This window comes from Leptinotarsa decemlineata, unplaced genomic scaffold, assembly GCF_025532065.1.
Source record: "Leptinotarsa decemlineata unplaced genomic scaffold, Ldec_3_MD MMD2_tig00026328_RagTag_RagTag, whole genome shotgun sequence".
NCBI classification, from domain to species: Eukaryota; Metazoa; Arthropoda; class Insecta; order Coleoptera; family Chrysomelidae; genus Leptinotarsa; species Leptinotarsa decemlineata.
In genome coordinates, this window is record NW_027412688.1 from 30619174 (window position 1) to 30645869 (window position 26696).

Here is a 26696-nt window from a genome sequence, read left to right on the forward strand (position 1 = left end):
ATTTTTTCATCGAATCATTTCAAAACTCAAATATTCAGATGCGTATTCAGCTCACCAATTTTCAATGATCATTTAACATTTCATACTGGTTTTATGGGTTCTTAACATTCCACAATCTGACAAAATGAAAGTTGAATTCTGAATCTGTTGAATTCTAGTGCAGGACAAACTGAAAATTTCACCCTGAGAAGTTACTGCGTAATTTAAACTACTGGAAAGCCCAATTAGTCAGTAACTTGTCGTTTTCATGAATGTTGCCTACAAATTGAAAAAATCAATGAAACATTACATTTATATACTTAGCTTTTTTAAGTGGTTAACGTTTCGGAAAACAATCCTTTTTCGTTATTGTAACTTGTATTCACTATGAAAATCTCACCTCAAACTCTGATGTTTCTAATTTCTTTAGATTTGTGACAAATGTGTGAGGCAAGATTTTTATAGTGAATACAGGTTTTTTTCCGAAATAATAACTACTTGACTTTTCTGTGTAGCCCTTTAAATTTTAAGTATATCTGTTTTTCCGTCAACCAGCTGTCGTACGCCTACGAACGACAACCCTCAGAAGTCGAAACTTGTACGAGCTGAGGATTAACGATGTCTTACCTTTTAACGTGTGATTCATAGTATAACGAAGTAAACATCTAAATGCCTTCATATTTCAATATCAATTCAAAAACAATATGCTTCCTGAATATATCAAAGATGAAATATAACTATCAAGTAATAGCCATCCATATAATATGGAAAATTCAACTAACATCCAATTGAAGATATATTACACAAGTTTCAGATAAAATCAGTCATCACATAAAGCTTCGCACAATTATAATAAGTTGCCATCAGAAATAAAAATTTTGTCAAAATTTCGTAAAATTTTCATTTTGTTGGGTTATCTTCTCATGGAAAATATTGGGTAATGTCTATGGAATGTCAATAGATGTACAACCCAATTATCTATTATTTTGTGTTGTGCCCCTGGAGACTTTTTATCAGAACATTGGAAAGTTCATCATACCAAAATATCAAAATTCATGGAATGCCATTATCCTTAAGGTTGCGCGTGGTCCATTCTAAGAATATTTGTAATGAAAGTGACAGTATGAGTTCTGACCTGACCTGAATTTAATCCCCACGAACAGGTAGTAAAAACAATTGAGCCAAAGTAATTATTGAAACCAAATATCTATAATATCTGACCTAAAGTATTTATTGAAACCGAATATCTAGGATATTGTTTACCATTCAGGTATTGAAAAAAGATTAGAAAGAGCGACTGGTTACAATTGAACATTTCTGATGTTAGAATATTTCCTCAAATTTTGATGATCAACTTTATTTCTTTGAATACGGGCCTCTAGATTGTTTCATCACTCGTATAGCCACTGTAATGACAAATTCAACTATGTGCTCCATAACAGGTTTGTATGAAAAAATAGTTGATGATGTAGTATAATGGAAGAAATGTCTCAGTGGAAATTGGTGTATATCAGATTATAACAAATATGAAACACTATCGAAAGTTTCTATTTTTTTGTTTCATATCATTAAGCCCAAAAAACGAAATTTGACAATTCTAGTTGTTGGCGAATAGAAAAAATTGTTTAGACTTTCGCGGCTGAGGTTTTCAGTGTTTTTTGAGTTTGGAAGCCGTGGATTTTTGGAATTTCTTCCTGACGTTTCGCTGGCGCGAGTGGCTAGTTTCTTCAGAGGTTTAACCAGCCATTGATATTATCGATCCGGAAAGAGATTAGTATTCCAATATAGTAAACTTTTATACCATTTAACCTACCTTGTTGAGCTTTCCTGTTTTAGGTAGCAACAGTAGGATCAGCTAAAAAAACGACCACCTCTCAAAGAGATAAAACGCCATCAGTCAAAGTTATTTTGAATTTTCAGAAATTCATCATTCACCAATCGTATGAACATATGCGAAAAATTTTGATGCAGACTTTATCCAATTTGACCAGTATCACAAGAAAATATCATAAAGTTGTTTAACATCTGAAACAAAGTATTTTTTCAACTCAACATCGGCGTTTTGATATATTATGAACATCAAATATCTCAATAAATTTCTCTCCCACTCCAAGTTGATTTATTTACCTGAATCGAATGAAGATTTCTGGAAACCCTATAAATTGATTTGAATGAATTGTTCATTGGTATATGTGACATTGTTCAGGAAACAGTTTTGGTATCAATTGTGTAAACGTGGTGTTTGGCAGAACTGTTTACCATGTCTTGCAGAGGGGAGTTTAGTGTTGAAATATTCCGCCCGTGGAGAGATGCACCAGGAAAAAAATCTCGAGAAGGTAATTTCCAACCTCACGAGTCTATAATATAACGTCAATTTTCTAGGTTTCCCTGAAATAAAAATTCTACAAATTTTGTAATATAGATGTTTCGTTACAGTATAACTAACAGAGATGAAACTGTTTTGATATTTCTATAGATTCCTTTGATAAATTCATATTTTCAAATTAGCCAGCTTTGCGAGGTTTTCCATTGTGGAATGAGAAGTGAAATTTTCTGACTAACAAAATTCCTTAGGGCGCATTTTGAGATTGACAAGTGGGAATATTTCTAGATAATGTAGTTTTGGAAGGTTAACAAATATCGCTTCAATAAATTGATGAATGTAGCCGTTACTATGTGGTAGGAAATCATAATGAAGGAAAAGAATTGAATCTTTCTGTTTTTCACCACATTTATTTGTAATTGATGTTACTTCAGTTTCATCCTATAAAAAAGACATTTTCAAACTTATACGTTACTACGTGGTGAGTAATCATAAAGAAGGAAGAGAATTGAATCTTTCTGTTTTTCACCACATTTATATGTAATTGATGTTACTTCAGTTTCATCCTATAAAGACATTTTCAAACTATACGTTAAACTCGTTTCTGTTAATGCAAAAGGTCGAATGTGAGAAGTGTGCAAATCAATAGAAAGCTTGAAATCTCATTATATCCTAATGATTTATCGGCATTTTTCCTATTCTTTCATGGAAATCGCAGAAAAATACTTCTATCAGTCAAGAGGAAATTAGTTTTAATGCTCACTTGTAGAGTGCCCAGTTTTCAAATACATCCCCTTATTTTCACTAATCCCTATAAAAATTCCAGCTATCTTTCTTGTCTGATTATTAAAAACAAAGATTTTGAGTAGCCAGAAAAAAACTCCGTTCTCCAGATGAAGATTTCATGTACTTTTCGTTACTTTGAGATACAGGCCGTTTCTTTTATCATGTGGTAACATTGCTATATTCTAAACTGTAACAGATACGAAGACGATTAAACGGGATAAAAATTAACTGTCATCGGAAACATTAGAATGTTAGAAGAAAATTCAACGGAGACCTTCTCAAGTTATACGGTGAAAACCAAAAATGATGTTTTTCGTTTTTTTCGAATGGAATTGTTATTTCGAAAAGTGTCAAAGAATGGAAAAAACTATTATTTTATTCGAAGTATACTGTGACGATGTAATATTACATATTAGATAAAACGTTTCGTGTCAACACGGTAAACGGACCTATCTTTTTATCACAGATGTTGGTGAAGCGATAAATTCACAATCCAAGGGTATATCACATTTGATATTTTTTAGCGTTTCAGTTGAAATAACCACCATCATTAGTGGCAACAATTTTAAATTAGTCTTGTCGTTGATTCTTTTGTAAATTGTTCCGATGTCATCAAAATATAATTTAGACAACCCAATAAATCGATAGGTAGGAACCCTAACACAATGAAATTTTGTACTTTTTCGTTTCGGAAATTTTTGTAATGCCGTAATCCTTCTTTCAAGACTTATTTCTACCTAATCAATTATTTCGGCTATTTTTGAAAGATCTTCCAATAGATTCCCGTTGGAAAATAGCACAATTGCTAATTTTCAGTTCCGTAACACAATTTACGGAGGTTGAAAATTGAAAAGCTTCAACAATTATTGGGAAAATTTTTTCAACTATCGTTCCGTTATCATCAGAAGGTAAATGATAATGATTTCCAAAATCTTTTATGTGCTAATCTTAAAAAAATAGTTATGAACAAATGCGTTTTTCATAAGATAATTTAATAATGTTGAAATTACACGTTGAAAGTTAAGACATCGTTAATCTTTAGCTCGCACAAGTTTCGACTTCTGAAGGTTGTCGTTCGTAGGGGTGCGACAGCTGGTTAACGGAGAAACAGATTTCAAACAGATTTTTTTAAACATAATTTTTGATGCAAATCATTATTCAAAAGAGTCATTGCTTCAGAATGTATTTGTTTAGGGTGAATTGTTCAATGAATAAACAATGAAAATTTGAATGATTTTTATTTCTTAGTTACCGTTTCCAAAAAAAGCAGGGAGATTAGCTAAAAGACGGCCTGTATAACTCTGAAAGGGGACAATTATTTTTAATTTTCTGGAATTCCTGATTCACCAATAGTATAAATATTTTTTCCCAATTTATCTAGTATCTCAGAGTTTTGCATGATCTAAAACAAAGTATTTTTCAACTCAACATCGTTTAATTTTTTTTTTTTTCAGAACAGATCTAATGAGATCTTCATCTTTTGATTGACACTTTTTGATATATTGTGATCATCAAATATCTCAATAAATTTCTGAATGAGCTTTGGAAAATTTGATTAACTTTTTATTTCTCTCTCTCTCTCCAATTTGATATATTTACCTGAATGGAATGAAGATTTCTGAATATAAATTGACACTATGTGATTGAATTCTTCATTAGTATATGTGATATTGTCCTGGAAACATCTTAATTTTGGTATCAATTGTGTGACAGTGGCGTTTGGCAAAGTTGATTTTCTTGTTTCGTAGAATGGAGTTTAGTGTCCAAATATTTCGTCCGTGGCAAGATGTACCGAAAAACAAATCTCAAGAAGGTAATTTATTTCTTACCTCACTGATCTATGACATTTTCTAGGTTCCACTGAAAAGAAATCTTGTAATATAGACGTTTCAGTACAGTATAAGTGATAGAGATGAAACATCCGTTCAATATATTCAAATTTGCAACTAGGCGACTTTTGCAGGTTTTTTCATTCTGGTATAAAAGATGGAATTTTCTGAGTAACAGAATTCAAAAGAGGTCATTTTGAGATTGACAAGTACGAGTATTTCTAGATGATGTAGTTGCTATTTTTCAATTTTTTGTTGATAACAAATCCAGGTTAAAAATTGAAAATCTTCATTGATTTTCGGAAATTTTTTTTTTCAATATCTCAAAATCGAACCCTTATAACCAGAAGCTACATAAAAATGATTTTTAAAATGTTGTATCCGCTATTGTTGAAAAAATTGTTACAAGTGAATACGTTGTTTATAAGATTATTCAAAAATTTTAGAAACATGATCATTGATGGAACTTATTATTTGAAAAAAAAAAAATTGCCAATTGCCAATTTTATTTCTCAGCTATCAATGTGCAAGATACATCATCATTTTATAAAGTAGTAGAAAAAATTGTTGATTAAGAAATCAGGTTTTGAGTAATGAAAAAGTTAAAAATGATTTTTTTAATCATTATTTGCATCAGAGGCTATGCTTCCAAAATTTGTTTTCGAATTATCTCAACAAATTTTTGAACAATAGCAGATGAAAAGTTTTGAAAATCATTTTCATGTAGCTTCTGATCATGAAAGAAACGGATCGATGGTGAACTTGAAAAAATATACTTTCCATGGATAGTGAAGCTTTTTAGTTTTAAACCTAACTAAATTGTTGATAACAAATTGGAAAATTACAATTTTTTCATTTTCCCAACGGAAAACTATTCTGAGATTTTTGACAGCAAATTATCGTTCATTGTAGTTGTCTGAATTCCTTTCAATTCTCAAATTTGAGATTCAATGAGTTGAAATAATATTTTTTCATTGAAGGACCAAAAGTGGGCGTGTGTTGCGCAAATCAGAGTACAGTTTGTCAAGAATAGGAAAAATGGTGAAATTTTTGCGGCCTGCGAGTAACTCTAGAAAGCATTAGGAAAAACAAAGATGCACATATTTACTATTGAAGTTGTGTCTGCTTAGTATAGATGTACAGTCTCCTCAATAAACTGGGAAACCAATGTACAAAGTCCCCAGTATTAGTCCCTCTCATTATTGAATTCAAAATAATTTTGGTCGAGACAGGAAACGAGGGCTATAAAGATAACGTGTTCAATTATGGGATTAGTATTCTTTTCAGTTAGAAAATTATAAATAATTGTTATGCCATTATCCGGAGAAATGTTTGGAATGAATAAATAAAACTTGCTTTGAATTAGAAGGTTGCTTTTATTTTACTTTTAAATATATTACAAATGAAACAATACAAAGCAAAAAATTACAAAAGGCAAAAAACGCAAAAATTTTAGTAAAAAAATTTGATCTCAATCTTCGGAGGATGAATCTTCGCTAAGGTCTGAACTGATGTAATCTGGTTCAGTGTTACTATCTTCTTGCAAGTTGATTATCATGTCGTCTATCATGAAATCTAAAGTTGGTTCCTTCTCCATAGAAAAGTGTTCAAAACTTTGAGCATGCTCATATCGTTTTTTCCACTCAGTTTCATCGCATAATCTTTCTACGGTTTTTAAGCTGAAATCTACATTTTTTTTTTGTGCAACAAATTGTTTCAAACACGCCCACACTAACTCTACAGGATTTAAGTCAGGGTGGTATGGAGGAAGCCTTAGAACGGTATGCCCGTGGGCGCTCATGATTTCATTAATTTTATACATTTTATATCGCGGTATTTGAATTTGATTAGCCATTTCATCATTTCGATCTTTTTATTACATAAGGTAGGAGATTTATTCATGTGCACATTGTGATAGGGAGCATTGTCTCTTTGGTGGTAAATTAGGAATAAGCATCTCCTGTAGCCATTTTATATAATTCTGGAATTTCATCTCGTTATGATAATCACCTGGCTTCGTATTTGATCTGAATTTCAAATGAGCATTTTTCGCAAAACCAGTTTTCACTGGTCACGTTCACTATTATTAGTCTTTGCCCTTTTGATTCTGGTTTATGTAAACCTTCACTAGTGTTGTCATTCCAGGTTTTCATGTGGGTATGCGAGAAATGAAGATAGGTTTCGTCCATGAAAATTATGGTCCGTTTTTCTTCTCAAATTTTTTTCATACTCACATACGCAAAAAATTTGTTCTTAACTGAACGATATCTGGCTTTTCCATTAATAATTTTCGATTATTTTTCGTTTTCCTTCAACGAAATCCCATGTCATGCATAACCTTTCTCAAGTTTTCGTAGGAACCAGCATAGTTATTTTCGGATTTAATTTTATGATGTATGCGCCGAAGAGTTGGAACCTTTTTATCGACAGTATAGTGATTAATAATGAATCTTCGAAGCAATCTTTTATCAAAACCATCTAAGTTAGTTTCAGCTGCGGCTTTCTTTCTTTTTATATTTGGTGTCGAAAAAGCAGCGGCTTCTCCATTCTCAATCGATTTCACTTCCTTTGAAATTTTTTGTATACTGTTTTAACTTACGCCAGTTGCCATAGCAGCTCTTTCTTGAACTGTATAGGTTTATTTTCTGCCGCTTCTTGTTGCATAACAAATTACATTCACTATAATTTCCCTTGTTTGAGTTGTCAGCACTTTACAATCAAGTTTTGATTTAAACTCCATCCTGGTTAAGTTACAATACTCAAATTGTACCCTCTACGCTTTATTTCTGCTCGGACTGTACACTCGGTTAACCCGCGATGCTCACTTCACAACAGACAAATTCGACTGACTGGGCTGTGGGCATTTTCACTCCTGTCTTCTGCGCACAGCTAAGACGATCTCAAATTGTGATTTTGAAACTTTTTGCTATTCTTGACAAACTGTATCTGATTCAGGACATATTTTCAACCTTCTGGGAAAATTTTATCAGTTCTAAGAAAAATATTTTCTTTTTTTCAAATCGCTTTCCAAATTTGGAAACTGTTAAATTGTTCTTGAGATATTTGCAAAATCCAACATTTTTTTCTCAGTTAACTATTTGTAGCTGCTGCAATTTTTGCAAGCGGCAATTGAATTTTTCAAATTATTATCTGCACGCTATCTCGAATCGACTGAGACTTCGTTTATATTTTTCGAAAGCTGAATGTTACTAATAATAACTTTTACTTCGAACCGTTTCATGAAAGCCTCCATTTCAAAACATTTTTTGGATAAAGTAGGTAATGTTTTCACAGCGAAGGTTTTATTTCGGCAGAATATTTTTGTATCTCAACTTCAATACCTTTAATTTTCAGGTTCCAATGCTAGCTCAAAAAGTCATGTGGTCTGTAGAAACGAGGTGCTGCAGTCCGCAAACAACCAATATGTAGTCATTCAGTTTCTCGGTAAAGGTTCTTTCGGACAGGTTGTTAAGTGCTGGAAGAAAGAAACTAACGAATTTTACGCAGTCAAAATTCTCAAGGATAAGTTTGCTGAAAGCAAGGAGGTGAGTAGATCAGTTTTTTGGCTGACAAAATTTTGATTTGATAACCAGTTGAACGGAGTCCATCGACTTTTTTTGTCATGAATCAGAAGAGTTTGAAATTTCTTTTTGTATTTGTGGAATGATCTGAAAGATGAAAAAATATGTTCAAGTAGCACGGAGGGATTTTTGGGGGAAAAATGTCCATTACACGTATGTTTCACAAAAAAATTCATATAGTTGCACTTCATTGTGAGATTTTCTCTGAACATTTCCTGAAACCATGACATGTGTTACTGTACGTTAGCCAATAGTTGAATCAGTTTGTGGAACACAATAAACGAAGAATCCTTGATATGTGAAGTATGTTATATGAACAAACATTAGGAAGCACATATATAGGAAAAACATTCTAGAGCAGATCCTGATTTGAATCTGGCATTTTTCAAATTTGAGAAAAGTTTCAGAAAAAGAAGGAAATATTTCAAAGGAAGTGTAAACTTCTGGAACAATAATACCAATATTGATAATTTTCTCAGGGAGTTGGAAAAAGGTCCTTGAATGGGTACTCTGGACCTTCATTGAAAAAATATTATTTCAACTTGTTAGATATCAGAATCAGTTATTGAAAAACTTCAAGCATCTACGGGATGAATGAATGAACAATAATCCGCTGTAATAAAATTTTTGTCATGATTTTTCAGTTAATTACACATTATTTTATACATACAGGTACATCGCGAGTGCGATAATTTTTGAATAACAAATCTGAGATTTTCTTTGAGTTATTTCTGAAAGGTCTCATAGTCTATTTCCGTTGGAAAAATAAAAAAAAAAAACAAAATTAACTCGAGTTGAAAATTAAACCCACTTTTTATTGTATATCAACGACTTACTGGAAAGAACCAAAATTCCAAGTGATTTCGAATTGGGGTGAAAGTAATCAGGTTCAATTCGATGCCACAAAAACCCAGGCATCGGTTTTCTCCGAAAAGTTAAATGTCTCCGAACCGGATATAATAATGTCAGGTCAGACAATTTCGCTTTCTGCTTCGATAAGTTTGATGGGATTTAAAATGGACACCAATATGTCTTGGCACAATCATGTCGCTGGAATTGCAAAGGCTGCTTCTCAAAAGCTTGGAACACTGTTCCGAACCAGAAAACTGTACACCCCTCAGCAACTTTTGATGCTTTATGAAGCTCAGATCAGACTTTCTTTGGAGTATTGTTCTCATGTATGGAGCTCCGCCCTCAAGCATACCCTGAAGCTGCTGGATTCTATCCGGAAAAGAGCCATCCGCCTAATTGGAGACGCGAACATCACTTGTAACCTTGATAGCATGGAACATCGAACAGAGTTTAGAGATGTATATATCGAGAATCTATTCCATAACCTTTCAACAATAGTTCTTGTTTGAGTAAAAAAAAAAACTCAATTAAATAATGCATAATCATCTGGAAAATCACGAAAAAAGTTTTTTGACCGCGAATTATTATTCATTCATTTATCCAGTGAGTTCCTGAATTTTCGCAATTCGTAATTGTTGAAATAATATTTGAAAAATTATAAATATTTGTCCTACAGATGCGGAAGGAACAGTCGGACTTTCATTTGGGAAATTTCTTTCCCTATTTTTTTTTCAAATTTGAAAAATGTCTAATAGTTTTTGAGATGTTTGCAAAAAAACAAACTCTCCATTTTCAGTCAATTGTTTATAACGTTAGCAATTTTTGCAAGGGGCACTTGATTTCTTTCAAAAACCATTTACACGCTATTTCGAATCGAATGTCACCTGGTTTATATCCTTCGGAGAAGGAAGAAGAAATTATTTTACCATTTGACAAAAACTCAACAGATGATTTCAGAGATATTGTTAGTTTCAATAAATTGAATAGATCATTGACACGTTATTCGCCAATTAACTGTTTGTTCGAACAAAATATGACCACTTATTGAAATAATTGTTTTCTTTTCAGGCTCGAAACGAATTCAATATGTTGTCCAGAGTCAACGTTGACTCAAAGTTATACTTCGTAGAGGTATTTGAATGCTTTCAGTATAATCAGCACACGTGCATTGTAACTGAACTGTTGGAGCAAAGTCTGTTTGACTTCGTCAAACATCAAAATTTCAACCCTCTACCACTTTCAGTCGTCAAGATCATACTGCGGCAGCTTCTGCTTGGATTGAATGTACTCAAGGTAAGATTTCTTGTCACTATGGATAGTTGTCAGATGAAATTAATTCGTCAAATGTCTGGCAAAATGAACTAAAATTTCATTTTTATTATAATTTGTAAGTTTTCATGATTATCTGTATCTGTAGAGTAGGGAGGGTGGGCGTGAGCCTACAGTATGTATGCCACACGTGACCCATTGTACATCCTCCCAAGGACTTGTCCTCCTAGGTCATCGTCCATCTTGTCCTTTCCAGGAAGGTGGACAGGTCACTGGGAGACATCTCCTTCATATCGCAGGTGTAGGCCAAGACTCGCCGAACACACACTCTCTTATTGACGATGAATTTGGGCACTCACATAGGACATGCCTGACAGTCTCATCTTCCTGTTCACACATCCTGCATGGAGGTGTGTCCACTAGCCCCACATTATGGAGGTGTTTCCTCAGTTGACAGTGACCAGTCAAAAATCCTACTGTTAGGCGTGGATTTTTCCTATTCATTGCCGGATATTACTTCGGTTTCAGCTTCCCAAGGTCGCCCAAAGTGATCCCGGTAAGATCACATGCTTTGATTCCATCTCATCTCTTCAAGGATTGAGCTTGGATGTGAAAATTTACTAGTTCCGCAATTGTCGAAGTCATCAGGCCGTAGGTGCCACTGGGTCCTGAAATTCTCAGTCCAGCCGCTTCCTTGACTGAAGAGTCGGCAATGCGATTACCTTCACTCATGTTATGCCTCTTAACCCACCTCAGGATAATGTTATCATCCACCGAGGCTTTGGCTAAATCTTGGTGATACTCTAGTACCAGCTCTGAGGTTATACGTTGTCTGTTCGAAGCTAATAGGACTTGTCTGCTGTCAGTACAGATTGTTATGTTCTTGCCAGAAATTTCTTTTGTGGCGATTGAGATACCAGTCAGTTCTGTTTGGACCACGCTGGTATTTCTCCCCATTCCCCACTTGATTTCTGGGCTCAGTGATCTGGGGTACACTCCACACCCTGAGCCTTCTTTGGTTTTTGAGCCGTCTGTATAAATCCGTATTGCATTTGTATCATCTGACTTTATGTTCTGCTCAATTTGTATCTGGTAGGGTTTATTAAACACACCCCTGTGTTCAATTGCATCGCTTGTTGCCTGCAGCAGAGGTTGCGCAGTTAGCGCTTCCCGACCTAGGCTCAGCCTCAATTGACCTATTCCTACTTCGAAGTTTACACCAGCCGTGCGCAATCGACCCATGGCTATAAACGCCTATAAACGCAACCTCCCTAACGTACAGATCCAGAGGGGTCAGACCCGTGATTAGTTCCATTGCCGCGGTTGGTGTTGCTCTCATGGCTCCTGTGATGTTTAAACAAGCCAGTCGCAATATTTGATATAATTTTTGGATGCCCGTTGCTTGTGGAACTTTCGGTCCCCATGCACTGGCTCCATATGATAACATAGGTTTTATTATTGCCGTGTAGATCCAGGTAACCACACGGGGTGAAAGACCCCATGCGCATTCCACTGTCCTCAGACATTGCTCATAAGCCACGTATGCTCTTTTTGCGCTACTCTGTAGATGAGAGTTCCATGTTAGCTTCCTATTGAGGATACTACTAGGGTATTTTACCTCTTCAGAGAAGTTTAGTTTGCTTTTGAAGATTTCGGGAGGTTTTAAGCCCGATAAATTTCTTTTCCTGGTGAAAAGGACCATCTCAGTCTTCTTGAGATTGATCGACAGTGAGTGTTCCTTACACTCACTGCCCGTCCTGCGCTCTCTCGCACAGTGTGTTTATGAATTTGCCGGTCTGAAAGATAACTATGTCATGTGCTTATGCAATATTGTGAATTCCATTTTTGTTCAGGTGATTATTCCGGGTATCCATCACCACTGAATTTTTTTGATTCCATAGAGGAAGCCTGAAAATCAGCTATCAAGCCCAAAGCAGCAGGCGCGCAAAGGAGGGTTACAAATGAGGCAAAAGCCGCGCGTGTTAATAAAAATAACTTTTTCCAAATGAAAAATACATGTAAAGTGAGTTCGAATTATATCAAGGAGGTTACATATAACGCCATCTGCCCGCGAATAGATCAAGCAATAATGTCAATAATTCCGTCAATACAGATCGCGAGCTTGAGAGCTAGAAACAAACATACATACATAGATACAGGTGAAGCTAATAAAAGGGCGTTTTATGCTATCGAAGTAATTGGATCAAAGAAATTGCAGTAAATTTTGTGTAAAAAGGGAAATTACCGCTCAAAAACAATCGAAATGTTTGCCATACGATGATTGTACTCTGAGTCGGAAAAATGTTTACAAGAGTACAAGCTTTTCACAATAAATTGAAAATATATGAATGACGACACTCGCTCTGAACGCCCCAGCACATCTACAATCGATGAAAATGTTGAAGAAGTGAAGAAAATTTTTATGGAAAATCGTCGAAACACTATTAGACAAGTTGCTGAGAATTTCGGCATATCGGTTGGCTTATGTCATGCAATTTTTCCGGAAATTCTAAGCGCGAAGTATGTGGCAGCGAAATTCGTTTCAAAATTTCTGGATATTGAGGGAAAAAATCGTCGCATGGGCATCGCTCAGGAATTGTTCAATGACGTCAACGGCAATCCAAATTTATTTGAAAGGGTCATACCTGGTGACATCGAAATCAAAGTCCAGTCGTCTCATTGGACAAGCCCAGGAGAGCCAAGACAAAACGAGCACGTCAAGTTTGATCAAATGTCAAGGTTTTGCCCACTGACCAGAAAGAACACCACAATTGCTCCCCTGCAACTTTCTTCTGTTTCCAATGTCAAAGAGACCCATGAAAAGACGGCATGTTGCGACGATTAAGGATATAAAAACCAAGTCGCTGAGAGATCTCAAAGACTCACCAAAAAGTTCATATCAGGACTCCTTCGAGGATTAGTAAAAATGAGTATTATATATAAGGGGAAAGAGAGACAAAATAGAAATTGATGAGCAGATACATATTTTTGAGGAAAATGAATAGTCACGTTTATTTTTTAACAGACCTTGTATGATTCCGAAAATATGAAAGTGTTTTTTGTGTATGACAATGTGCTTATGGCAGTAGTTGTTTTAAAAGAGAAAAACTTCTGTGTATGCACACCATGTCTTCATAAAGGGTTCTTATTGTAGTAATTTTTTTCCATTCTTTGAAAATTCTCCGCATTTTTTGTCCGGTGATGAAGAAGTTGCAAACCAAAGAACTTTTTTCCAAAAAAACTATTATAATACGTATCAGCTTATCACGAAAATTATACTATCAAGTTGAGTGTTCAAAAAAATATCTGATAGAATTTCAGCACGTATGGTTTTGTTAACTGTTAACTGAAAATGTCACATGAGGTGTTATTAAATACAGATATAGTGTAAAGTGTAGACTATTGAAAATTAATAAAAGAATATATTCGTATTGCTGGAATAAAATATTGCTCCGCATCTGAAAAATGGTATGGTGAGTTTTGTCGGAAACTTCAAGTATCTCGTCATCAGGTATTCTGTTCCAAAAATCAATTGAAGAATGTTTATCGAATGCATAGACGGAAAATAAATATTTCAACGTGTCTACAAAGTAGATTCTGATAAATGCCTTCTGAAAAACAGCTACTTCCTTGACTTGTACTGGACATTGAATCCTATCTGACAGACAGATCTCTCATATGATACCAGAAACTACTGTATGAGTAAGTTGAAAAGAATAAATTTTTCTAAATGCAATCTCAAAATATTTATTTAATCATAAATATGTATCTCTCTTCGATACGGTCTTCAACTCACCTTGAAACGATCAGAATACAGTAACAAAATATACTCGATGGAGATCGGAAGTAACCATTAGGAAAAGAAGTTTTCATCCAAATATGACAAAGATTTGACTGAACATTTGTCGTCGGATCCGATTGAGAATTTTACTGACTTCTTATTTTTCAGCACCTACACATCATTCACACCGATATGAAACCGGAGAACATCATGTTGGTGAACCACGCCAAAGAGCCTTACAAGGTGAAAATAATTGACTTCGGAATGGCTATCAACGTGAAAGACGCAGTGTGCAATACATATTTGCAGACGCGTCCTTTCCGGGCTCCCGAAGTCATCCTGGGGGCTCCTTTCTCTGAGGCAGTGGATATGTGGTCGCTTGGGTGTATTGCTGCAGAACTCTACCTCGGCTCTCCTTTATACCCTGGTCTATGCTCCTACGACCAGATTAGGTTCATCTGCGATGTTCAAGGATTGCCCCCCGCGGACTTGTTGTCTCGCGGTTTGAACACTGTCGAGTTTTTCCGCCAGGAATTGAACAATGGCACCAGTTCTTGGCGGTTACAAACTAAGCAGGAATACGAAAAGTCTACAAGCATCGAACCTAAGGAAAACCGACTCTTCAAGTTCCAGAGCTTAGACGAAATTGGAGAATTTCGAATTCGGGAAGATATCACCGATGACCAGTGGCTGGTCGAGGCAGTTGAGAGAAAGAGATTTGTGGAACTTCTGAAGCAGGTGCTACAAATGAACCCCGTAAGTATGACTGATAGAAGTATTTCTTACAATAATTCGTTGTCTTTGCAATATTATGTTTACAATTGATTTATCAAATCAATTCTGAAGTTCAAACTTCCTCAGTTGGAAATGTGGTAGCCTTATTACGTCACGAGGTCAGGAGCAGTTGGTCTAAGTGTTACTCAAGAACAACAAAGTCCTGTATCCATAAATGTGAGTTCCTGAAGTTGTTATGTAATCGTAGGTTTCTTTGGATTTGAATTTCTTGTTGAATCAAAAGTCAATTAGATATCTTCATGTATAAAATATGGCAATTATTTGTTTCCACAAATAGTGGAAACAAAAAAGGAATTTTCCTTTTTTCTCTTCATTATTCAGCCGAGTTTTATGCATGTTCCTTTTCAATTCCTCCCTTCGGTACAGTACGATTATTATCCTTCATTTGAAATACATTTTATTTCTTCAGTTTCGAAAATTAATGGAGATTATCATTTTTTCATGAAGACAGTATAAATTGTTTCGTATGACTCTCTTCAGTCGTTGTTATCCAAAAAGTTTTGAAAGACGGCTATGAGGGGACCAAACAACATCATCAAGTAACTTCAAAACCTACAAACTTACCCAGACAATTTTATAATCTTCTTGAAAACAATACCTCAAAAATTCCAATTCTGTTCATAACATTCCTGGAAACAATTGTGAAAAGAAATATATTAAGCTGACATCAAATTTATCACGGTATATATTAAATGAAGATCAAAATATGGAAAATTCTAGTACATCACTAAATGAATATATGATTCAGGACAATCACAACACTAACTATGAAATCATAAAACTATTAGCTTTTGAATCTAATGGAAAAAAAGATTCATCAAAGAATAATTCTACATTGAAGCAATTAAAATCTTCATGAATAGACATCAATGATTCAATATAGATACAATACACATTATTATAATTTAACTTTTTGTTACTTGAAAATTTCAAAATTAACTTATATTTCTCCGTATTTCGAACCTTTTTGTATAGAAACAACAAGGAAGTCATTTGAAACAAATTGCCAAGTCTGCGCATATTTCCTCCAAATAATTCAGGTACTTTTTATGAAGACATGACAACCACCATTGATTGTCGAAACATCATATAGTGAATTTATTTTCTGGAAATTGATGAAAATTGAACTATTTGTTCCGGCCAGTCTCAGCTTCCTACACTGTAGGTTAATGGACTGACACCTAGCAGATATAATCCAACGTCCTTCGTGGTAGTAGCCAGGGGAGTAGTTGTTTTCTGACAGGAGTCACTCCATCAATCTACAGTGTAGGTAATTGAGACTGGCCCGAACGAATGAAAGCAGAATTTTATTTTTTCAAAATTTTTTTCCATTTCAGGGAGAACGAATCACCCCCATAAAAGCTCTCCGTCATGAGTTCTTCCCTCAGACACGTGTTGCTCGTAAAAGGTTGCACACAACGGTAAGCTACAGTTTTTTTTGTCCATTATCCAAGAGTATACATATTCACGTCATTTCATCATAGCTGATATAAAAATTCATTAATTTCAAGCGATATTTTCGAAGAACAACATTGTGATTCATTATATATTCACGAAACAGGTTATCGTAAACAGTTTTACAAAAACGCAACACGTGTTTCGCTATACAATAGCTACTAACTAGGTTAGTATAAACACGACTGAAGAAACTATTGTTTAGCGAAACCCGTGTTGTGTTCTCGTTGAACTGTTTAGTGAAAATATTAATGAATTGTTCCTTTATTGTTAGATTTTCACTAAACAGTTTTACAAAAACGCAATACGTGTTTTGTTATACAATAGCTACTAATTAAGTTAGTACAGACACGCCTGAAGAAGCTACAATAACTATTAAGTTAGTATAAAGTGTTTCTTGAACATCAGTCATCGGCCTTCACTTCACTTGTTTCTACGAGTCGTCCTTTTTCAAAAATCATCATCACCTCCTGATGTTCTGCTGTGGCAAGAGTTTTCAATAGATTCAAGTTACACCTGAAGAAGCTACAGATTCACTTCGTAACACTCATGTTATCTGGAAACTGGTGCTATGTGATGGAATTGGCCGATACTTCATGAAAGTATTCAAAGTAACACTCCATTGTAAGATTTCCACCGAACAATTCGCAAAACCGCAACTCGTGTTTCTTTTTCAGGCTTGTTCATTATAAGGAAATGAATGTTTCGAAATGAATTTCGAAATAATAATCTCTCCCAACTACCTACACAGTATGATCCGGTAAACAAACGTCTAGCGGAAAACAACTACTTTCCCGGCCAATACCACGCTGGATATTGGATTATAAATAACAGACATTTATGCAAGATTCCTTACAGATGCTTGTCTGTAAAATGTTTCTTATTAATCCAGCAGCAGGACCATGCTGATGAAACCTACCCAAACGTCTGTTAACAATCTTTCTCTCAGACGAATGTTTCACATATGTAGCGGAGCCGTGTTGAAATTGATCGAGTCCCAGACACTTTGCTGTCTGGGTAGGATCTTTCCTGTACTGACAAAACCGTGGTCTACAGGTGATCTACTTGAATAATTTCAGCACTAGCACTAGCCTGTGTGAGAAATGTATAATAATAATACAATAATAATAATACATTAATTTTGATGATAAAACATAGAAATAGTCCCTTATAATCTGAAGAATAAAAAAAATCATCTAATGTATAAAAAGCATTGCCGAGTAAATATATTCTCAAGCGAGTTTAAAAATAGAAATATTGGCGGAACTAATTATTTCTTCAGACAGTTTATTAAAAATCCTCAGGCTCAAAGAAAAGCATGGCCGAGTAAATATATTCTCAAGCGAGTTTGAAAATAGAAATATTGGCGGAACTAACTATTTCTTCAGACAGTTTATTAAAAATCTTCAGGCTCAAATATTCGGAAGATTTCGAAGTCACAACATTTCTAAAATTAAAATATTCGTCATGGTTAAAATTTTTGATTCTTTGAAAATCGGTCTACAGGATGCTCTGCTTGGGGTATCGCAAATAATTTTCAAAATGCGTTTTTGTGCTATATCGTAATCGGAAGGCTACTTGTGCATGATATAATACGGATAATTGTTCTCGTTACAAAATGTTCTTAAGTTTTCGGAACATAAAACATAATGAGTTCAATTCTGAGATCAAGTTTGTACAACGTTCTTTTCAGTTCAAACCAGCTTCTACAGTAATTCCAAGAAATTCAACTGATAAAGTAGTCTCAATCAAGATTTCATCAGTTTTCATTGTTACAGTTACAGTTTTGCATTGTTTTTGGTAGTTGTGAAATCGAATTATATTCGTCTTATTACTATTGAAATAGAGAGACTTCTGATCACACCATGAAATGGAGTTACCAACCGCAGTTGTACACTTTTGTTTCAAGGTATTTTCACATTTGTCAAAAATAAATATATTGGTGTCATCTGCATATATAATGAAGCTGGCAGAAGATTCGATATTATCCATGTCATTCGTATAGAAAAAAAAAATAAAATTGGCCCCAAAACAGAGCGCCCTATCAAAAATTATCAAAGGACAAAAAATCCTAATGATGATCCAAAGAATAGTCCCTTGATTTTTTCCGGACGTTTGATAAACACCCTATATACGTTGCGACATGATATCATTACCGTGCGAGAAACAAACTCTTCTATCTCTTTTTGAAGTTTTTTAGTGAACTTTCTGTCGTACAGCTGAACACGCGCTTTTGTGAACTTTGAAGTAGAAATCTCGTATTAATGGATTTTCATGAGTTCTATCATATTCATGAAGTAATACTTGAATAAATCTGATACCGCCAAATATATCATAAGTCTATTATATCGATAACATTGAACATGAAACTCCACAAAAAATGTTGATATTTCTTCTTTATGGGAGTCACTGGTTTTTCAAATCCTACCATGCTGAATTGAACTATGAAAAATCCATGTATCTATGAATTTATCAAATCTATCATAAAATGGTATCTGAATTTTTCATTTTTGTCATTATAAATGAAAACGATGGCATTAAGAAAGCTTCTGCATTAAACATAAAGTTTTTTCTATATTACAACATTTTTCACACAATTTTTGAGTTATTAATAATTTTTATAATTATAATAATCAACAGCTGAGGTGGAAACATACATTATCACAAAATATTTTTTATTGAAAAACCAATGCAGTATATTAGTTTCCATAGAATCTTTTGTATAAAGGATATTATTGATATTTTTCACAGTTTCATGTTCGATAGTTGTATAGATACACACAGATCCGTTGTACTGACAGTAATTTATTTTCAGGATCCTCCCAACGATCAAGATCCACATCTGCCATTCAAGAAAAGGAAACATGTATGTAACTGTGTCACATTAGAGAAATAACTTTCAACAAATTCTCTTTTCAGTTTTTGGAACATTGTGTGTAGTCAAGAAGCTGAAAGGGAAATCGCAGCTTTTTCAGCAATGTAATGTTAATTTGATACCACTATCGTCACAGTTTCAATGATCAGATTTGGCTACTGAAGAACCACCTACTATAGGATTGCCCGTGCTCCATCTTTAAAGAGATGGGATGAAATCAAAGTATGCAATCTTGCCAGGATCACCTTGGGCGACCCTGGGAAGCTGGCGCCGAAGAAATATCTGGCAATGACCAGGAAAAATCTACGCCTAACAGTAGGATTTCTAACTGGCCACTATCAACTAAGGAAACACCTCCATACTATGGGGCTAGTGGACACACCTCTATGCAGGATGTGTGAGCATGAAGATGAGACGGTCAGGCATGTCCTGTGCGAGTGCCCGGAGTTATCGTCAATAAGAGAGTATGTGTTCGGCGAGTCTTGGCCTACACCTGCCGATATAAAGGAGATGTATCCCAGTGACCTGTCCACTTTCCTGGAAAGGACAGAATGGACGATGATCTAGGAGGACAACTCCTCGGGAGGATGTACAATGGGTCACATGAGGCCTACACTCACCCTCCCTACTCTACAGATACAGATAGGGCGGACTGAAATTATCTGAAAAATATATGAAATTTGCAAAATACATGAGATCTTGATGAACGAGCTTCTGGAGAATTCCCATTTTCCATTGAGAAATTGGTTTGATATGATATCTTCTATTGACAAGACGTTCCATTTCTTAGAATGAAAATCTTTGAAATTCTCAACTTGATTTAAATATTAACGAAGACTCACTCTTCAATATGCGATTCCTAGAACAGACCAACTTGGGATGAAATCATGTTGCACTAGGGGATACTATCATTTGAAATGAATGAATGAATTTCAGAAGGTGACGAAGTTTAAAAAAATGCTGAATAAAATTACAACGGAGCCTAAAGCAGCGTCTATAATAATCGCGAAGAGGGAATGAAGATAATAAATGTTGTAGAAAATACACACATTTTTTCATCATAATAATGAAAAACAATACGTTATGTTATATTATGGAAGTGGCTGACATTTGATGAAAATCTATAACGTATTCAAATAACACTTTATTGTGCGATTTCCACTGAACAATTTTATAAAAACGCAACACGCGTTTAGCCATATAATGGCTTTTTCGGACGTGTCTTTACTAACTATATTCTAATGTATATTAGAGTTTGTAATTGATTAAATTACCAGTGGTTATGTCCCAGTTTCCACATATGAAAAAATATCAATTCTATTTGATCATTTAGTAAATTACCGGAATTCTTGAATCTATTGATTTCTGAACATTCTAGAAGATTGAGATTCAAACTTTTTTCTTCTAAATGTAATACATTATATGCACTATTGAACTCATGTCCTTCTGCTAAAAGGTGTAATCGGTCTTTCTATTTACAAAACTTCGGCATTGGATAGATCACGAGTATATAAGCTGACAAACAGGGGGAACATTTATCCAAAGATTTAAACGTCATAGAAGCAGTTTTGTGAATGGAAAGACTTCTTCCACATTTGCAAACAACCTTTTAGCAGAAGGACATGAGTTCAATCATGAATACGACGTGTTACGTTTAGTAGGAAAAAGTTTAAAACTCAATCTTCTAGAATGTTCAGAAATCAATAGATTCAAAAATTCAAGTAATTCACTGAATAATCAGTTAGATTCGAATGACTCCCTGTTACTGAATATTTTTTCAAATGTGGAAACTGGTAGGTATATGAGCGTAGGTCATTCAATTCATTACAAACTGAGGTACACATAAAACATTGAATGGCCAGTTGAAACTCAGGTAGTTGAAATTTAGGTACTTCAGATTGTAAAATCAGGTATATTGAGCATGTAGAATATAGTTAATAAAGACACACCCGAAGAAGCCATTGTATGGCGAAGCTTTAGTGTAAAAGTGAGAAGTGTTTTTTGAATACGTTAAATAGTTATGTGTAATTATAAGTTGAACGAATTCTTGTTTTCAGACACTGCATGTAATTCAACGAAGTAAATAAACTCCTTTGAAATTGAGAATGTCTTTTTATTCTTTCACCTCAAATCTTGAACATTTATGAAGAATGGCTAGTGAAACTGAATAACATCAGGTCAAAAATATATTTATTGACGATAAAATTACGAATTATTTTCTATAAAATTATTGTTTTTTCAGTAGTTTTCATGAAACATGAATGTTCATTTTAGAAGTGAATATTCACATAATTTGAAAACATTTTCTGTTCAAAGAATCAACTTGATTATTTTATATTCAATGGTTTTCCAGGAATGACAATATTTTTCAAAATAATTGATGTAAGAAAAAATAAAGTAAAAAAATTTCGCAGGAAACGAACATTCGATTAACAATTATTCAAGACCATTCAATAAAAGCACGCCAAGTTTGATGAAATATCAAGGTCTCTAAAGGCTCTAACGGAGCAACGAAAAAACAAGAAAAACAAGAGGAACACATTACAACATAAGACATCACCACACTAGACATCATTACACAAGACAACACACACCATCCACTAAGCCTTAAGAGCCATAAGCCTACAGCAAGGCCCCACACAATATACAAATATTTTGTAATTTAATTCAAAAGTCTAATAAACATTTTTGACTTGACTTGACTTGCCCCACTGTTTTATTCGATTATTGTAGCGTGATGCATCAGGAGTTTTCGTCAATAAGACGTGTTCCCTTGAAGTTATGTGCCACTTGCGAAAAGCAATACGAAGAAAACGTCCGATAGTATGAAAAAACCATTCATATCTTTTGCATTATGATAGTGCACCTGCTCAATCGCTATTGCTTGTAATGTTTTAGCCAAAAACAACACTTTAATCATGCCTCAGCCACCGTATTCACCAGATTTAGCACCCTGCGACTTTTCCATTCTGAGGATTCGAGAGACCCATGAGAAAATGACGTTTCACGACGATCGACCGAGAAGTGCATATCAAACACTTGCACAAGTGTATTTCATCTGAAAAAACTAACGGGTGATTTTTTAAGAGGTATGGGATTTAATTTTCAAAACAACACAAAAAAATTAAAAAAATTTATGAAATCTTTTGAATCGATAGAACGATAAATATAATTTAATGTTTGAAGATGATGTCATGCAAATGTTGTCGCGGCTCCGCTTTAGATGGCCCATGCGCAAGGTTCAATTTTGGCACACTCTCTCTAACATATAGACCGGTATTTCACGTATAAATGCTTCAATATTGACTTCCAGAACGTCAGTCGTTGCTGGTTTATCCCTGTAGACATGAGCCTCAACATGACCCCACAAGAAATAATCCAAAGGCATTAAATCACACGATGTAAGCGGCCAATTGACGGGCCCCAAACGTGAGATGAACTGTTTACCGAAGGCGGCTCTTAATTGGGCCATTGTTTCGCGTGCCGTGTGGCATGTGGCACCGTCTTGTTGAAACCACTTGTCAGGCATGTCCAATTCTTCCATTTTGGGCAACAAAGTCGTTAATCATCACACGGTAGCGCTCGCCATTCACAGTAACGTTCCGGACATTGCCGTTTTTGAAGAAGTACGGTCCGATGATACCACCGACCCATAATCCACACCAAACAGTGACTTTCTCGGGATACATCGGTAGCTCTTGCAAGGCTTGTGGCAGGTCTTCACTCCAGATGTGGCAATTTTGCTTGTTAACGAATTCATTCAACCAGAAATGAGTCTCGTCGCTGAACACAATTTTTCGATAAAAATGTAGATTTTCCTCCAACTTTGCCAGCGCCCATTGACCAAATGTTAGACGTTGTAGGAGGTCGTGTGGCTTCAATTTTCGCACTAGCTGTATCTTATAAGGTTTTACATCCAAATTCTTTCGCAAAATTTTCCACGTAGTCGAGTAACAGAGGCCCAATTGCTGCAAACGGAGGTGAATCGACATTTCACGGTCATCACGAACACTGGCGGATACAGTCACAATATTTTCTTTGGTCCTCACACTACGTATGCGTGTTTGTGGTTTAATGTCCAAAAATGTAAAATGAGTTCGAAATTCAGTAACAAGCTTCCGAATAGCTCCCTCAGTAGGCCAACGAAACTGCCCAAATATTGGAGGAAGTGCACGATGCATTTTCTTCACCGAGCATGAATTTTGATAATAAAATTCAATAATTCGCAAGCGTTGTTCATTCGTAAATCGATTCATTGTTAAATTATAGACCAAACTGAACAAGTTTGACAATGACACAAGACACGATTCCCTCGTGATATGTCAAAAACAGTGTTGCCAAAAAGATACCAGCAAAAAAATCACCCATTATTTTGAAGGAGACAAAATGAAAATTGATGATTAAATGAATATTTTTTGAGAAAAATAAACAGAGTATTGAATTTATCTAATCCACTTATGCATCCATTTTGAAATATGAAAAATTCAAAATCGGGCATCTAGTACTAAGTTTAGGTATTTCTGTTATGGGTTAAGGACACCTTTTCCACAAAGCGAATTTCACCTCTCACGTAATCAATGTGTAACAATCTTCTCTGACACTTATATTCCATTGGCCTCTCGTGCAGACGCGGAGGAAGGGTCGGAACATTCGCAACATTGAAAGCTTTCCTAGCTACAAAAACAAGTTCAATCTGTACCGCGAACATGTCTCACATCCCAACAGTAACATTGCCAGAATTTCAGCGAATATTTTCTTTTTAGTAGAATAGAGTTTTGCCAGAGCGAGTTTGGAGTTTGTTTGTATGCGAATGTGGAGTATGCGCGGTATTGCAATGAATGGATTTCCACGGAGGGAAATTCAGTCTTCACGGAACACGTGGAAAGCTTGGTTTGCTGCTTTCTCGCGGTATCACATCTCGATCTTGGGCATTTTCTCTCGATAACTGCGCTTTGGAATGGATTTGATTGTGCTCTAGAGAGTGATTGTGAGAGTTTTAGTTTGTGACGATTCGGGTTACTTCACTTGAGAGGTATGTAGAAAAGTTTTTCACAAATTTTTTATATAGAAGAAACCCTGTAGAAATATTCCTAAAGAAAAAAATTGAACCATGAACCCAAGCGATAAAAACTATGAAAAAATTTAATTTTGAAAAAATGTTGTGGGTGTAATTAGTTTTTTCGCTTGTCCAGAAATAATTTGGTTTACTCCAAGAGTACTTCAGTGACTGGAATTATAAGAAACTCAACTCATCCAAAGTATCAGTAGATTGAATATCCCTTTCATTATGAATTGTTCTATACAACCAACCATTTTCCGAAAACTGAATTAGTGTAAGCCTAATTTTGGAAAAAGTCGTCAATCTAGCAACTGTAGTGTTCGTCTCATGAAAATTTCAAAAATTATCAAAAAAGTTCCAGATGAAAATATAGAAAAATTCAGAAGTGATCTTTTCGTTTTGTCAGAAGCAATTCGACATTATCGTGAAAATATGTTGTCGTGGCTGAATATTATGAAATGTGTCGGGGAATTCCTCAGGGATCCTTTCTGGACCCGCTTTTTTTATTCATAACCGATAACTGACCGTATGTGAAATTTTTTTTTCGGGTGGGTCTACATTGGAACCAGGAAAAGAAGTGTGGGTACATGTCTCTCTGAACACAAGAGAAGTTGTCCACCTGAACAAAGAGACAAATCAGCTGTGACCAAGCATGCTCTCAACAAAAAAGGCACTCACATTATCTCATTCTGAGATACAGTGATACTAGATAAAACTTAAAATAATTATCCAAGAGTATACAGAGAGAGAATATTAATTCAAAAGCACAGGGATCATTTCAATAGAAAAAAAATGCAATGAACTTTAAAATACTCTAGCTACCTGTCCCTGAAGATGGTCAAACAAGGTCAGGTAATTAGGAGAGACCAAGCCACGCCCACTAATAATGATATAAAATACCAGCATCATAGTTACCGTGTTTGGAACTGGAACAACAACTCAAGCATCAACTAGGGCACTGTAACCACATCAACTTTGAAAATGTTAACCGTAGTTGTAGACGAAATGTCAGACAAAAAACCTGCAGAACATGGCCAAAAAAACTCTAAAAGTAGCTTTCCTATAATTATCATTATACTTATTTTCCTTCTATGACTCCAAATCAAGAAAATTTTGAATACAACAGTTATACATAATTATTATTCATATCTATGATGCGGGGTTTGGAATGTTCAGTTCTTCCAATGAATGAAGTCACACTTTCCATTCAATTTGTCAATATTTCAAATTTAGCACGTGATTGACATAACCTCTATTCCTGGTTTATATTCGACTTGACTCTAACTGACCTGATTGATGACTTCTCAGACATCATAATACTCGACTCCACTTTTACTCGATGCCAAATTTTTTCAACTCATATTTGTATCGAGACTATTATTGAAACTGGGTGGCTCGAGTTGAAGGATGCTTCAGTTAGTGAGTACAAGTTCCTCAAATGTTACTCTGTATAACCTGACTAACGTCTGAATACATAAATTTTTACAAAAAAATAGAGAAGTTCAGTGTATCTCATCAACGAGTAGCTGATTTTTGAGTTCATTTCATTTCACTTTTTTTCCCCGTTTTCAATTGTTACCTGTTATTGGAAGAAACTGGCTTCTACTTTTATGTGAGTTTCTACTGAATAGCAATGAATAGTTTTGCAGTATTCGATGTGTGAGGTCAGACATATAGACAATTACGTGTAGTGAATGATTAAGGTCACTTAAAAATTATTCTTTGATAATATGAAAAGAAGATGGTTGAAACTGTAGGCCCACGCAAGAAACAAACTTCATTTTTAGAACTGACAAAAGAATTAACTCGGATAGTAACTATTTTTCACATCATAATCTGGACTTGACGACAATAAAATTGTAAATTAAAGTAGTGGATATTCGATTATCAACAGCTGTCAAACACTTCCATAAAATGGCAGATCGCTAATGTATAGAAACTCAAATTTTACATCTTCATTCATCTGCAAAATAGGAAATTGAAATATTTAAATTTGATTTTCGAAATAAACATGATCAACTTAATTATTCAACAAAGTTTTGAAAAATTCTGAAGGTTTTGATTATTGGATCAAATACTAGTAAACAATCGATTTATTGACGTAGTTCTGAA

General features: G+C 34.9%; 2 protein-coding genes across 2 annotated transcripts in view; both read left to right on the forward strand.

Annotated features, from left to right (window-relative positions):
- Positions 1-6678: 6678 nt before the first annotated feature.
- Positions 6679-15225, forward strand: LOC111502240 (homeodomain-interacting protein kinase 2-like). Its single transcript, XM_074182720.1, has 4 exons — positions 6679-6706; positions 8272-8462; positions 10419-10643; positions 14569-15225. Exons 1-4 carry the CDS (start codon positions 6679-6681, stop codon positions 15223-15225), a joined length of 1101 nt encoding a protein of 366 aa, XP_074038821.1.
- Positions 15226-24401: 9176 nt separating this feature from the next.
- Positions 24402-26696, forward strand: part of Sol1 — a 425973-nt gene continuing 423678 nt past the window's right edge. Inside the window, exon 1 of the mRNA XM_074182744.1 lies at positions 24402-24557. The gene's annotated coding sequence lies outside the window, so the exon portion shown is untranslated. The remainder of the gene's footprint in view (positions 24558-26696) is intronic.

What these genes read in the sequence shown, in the direction of transcription:
- LOC111502240 (XM_074182720.1), top strand. Translation starts at nt 6,679, where the DNA reads ATGGAGGAAGCCTTAGAACGGTATGCCC. An exon ending in AGCCTTAGAACGGTATGCCC is followed by an intron (nt 6,707 to 8,271) that starts GTGGGCGCTCAT and finishes TTTAATTTTCAG; the next exon opens with GTTCCAATGCTAGCTCAAAA. An exon ending in AGTTTGCTGAAAGCAAGGAG is followed by an intron (nt 8,463 to 10,418) that starts GTGAGTAGATCA and finishes TTTTCTTTTCAG; the next exon opens with GCTCGAAACGAATTCAATAT.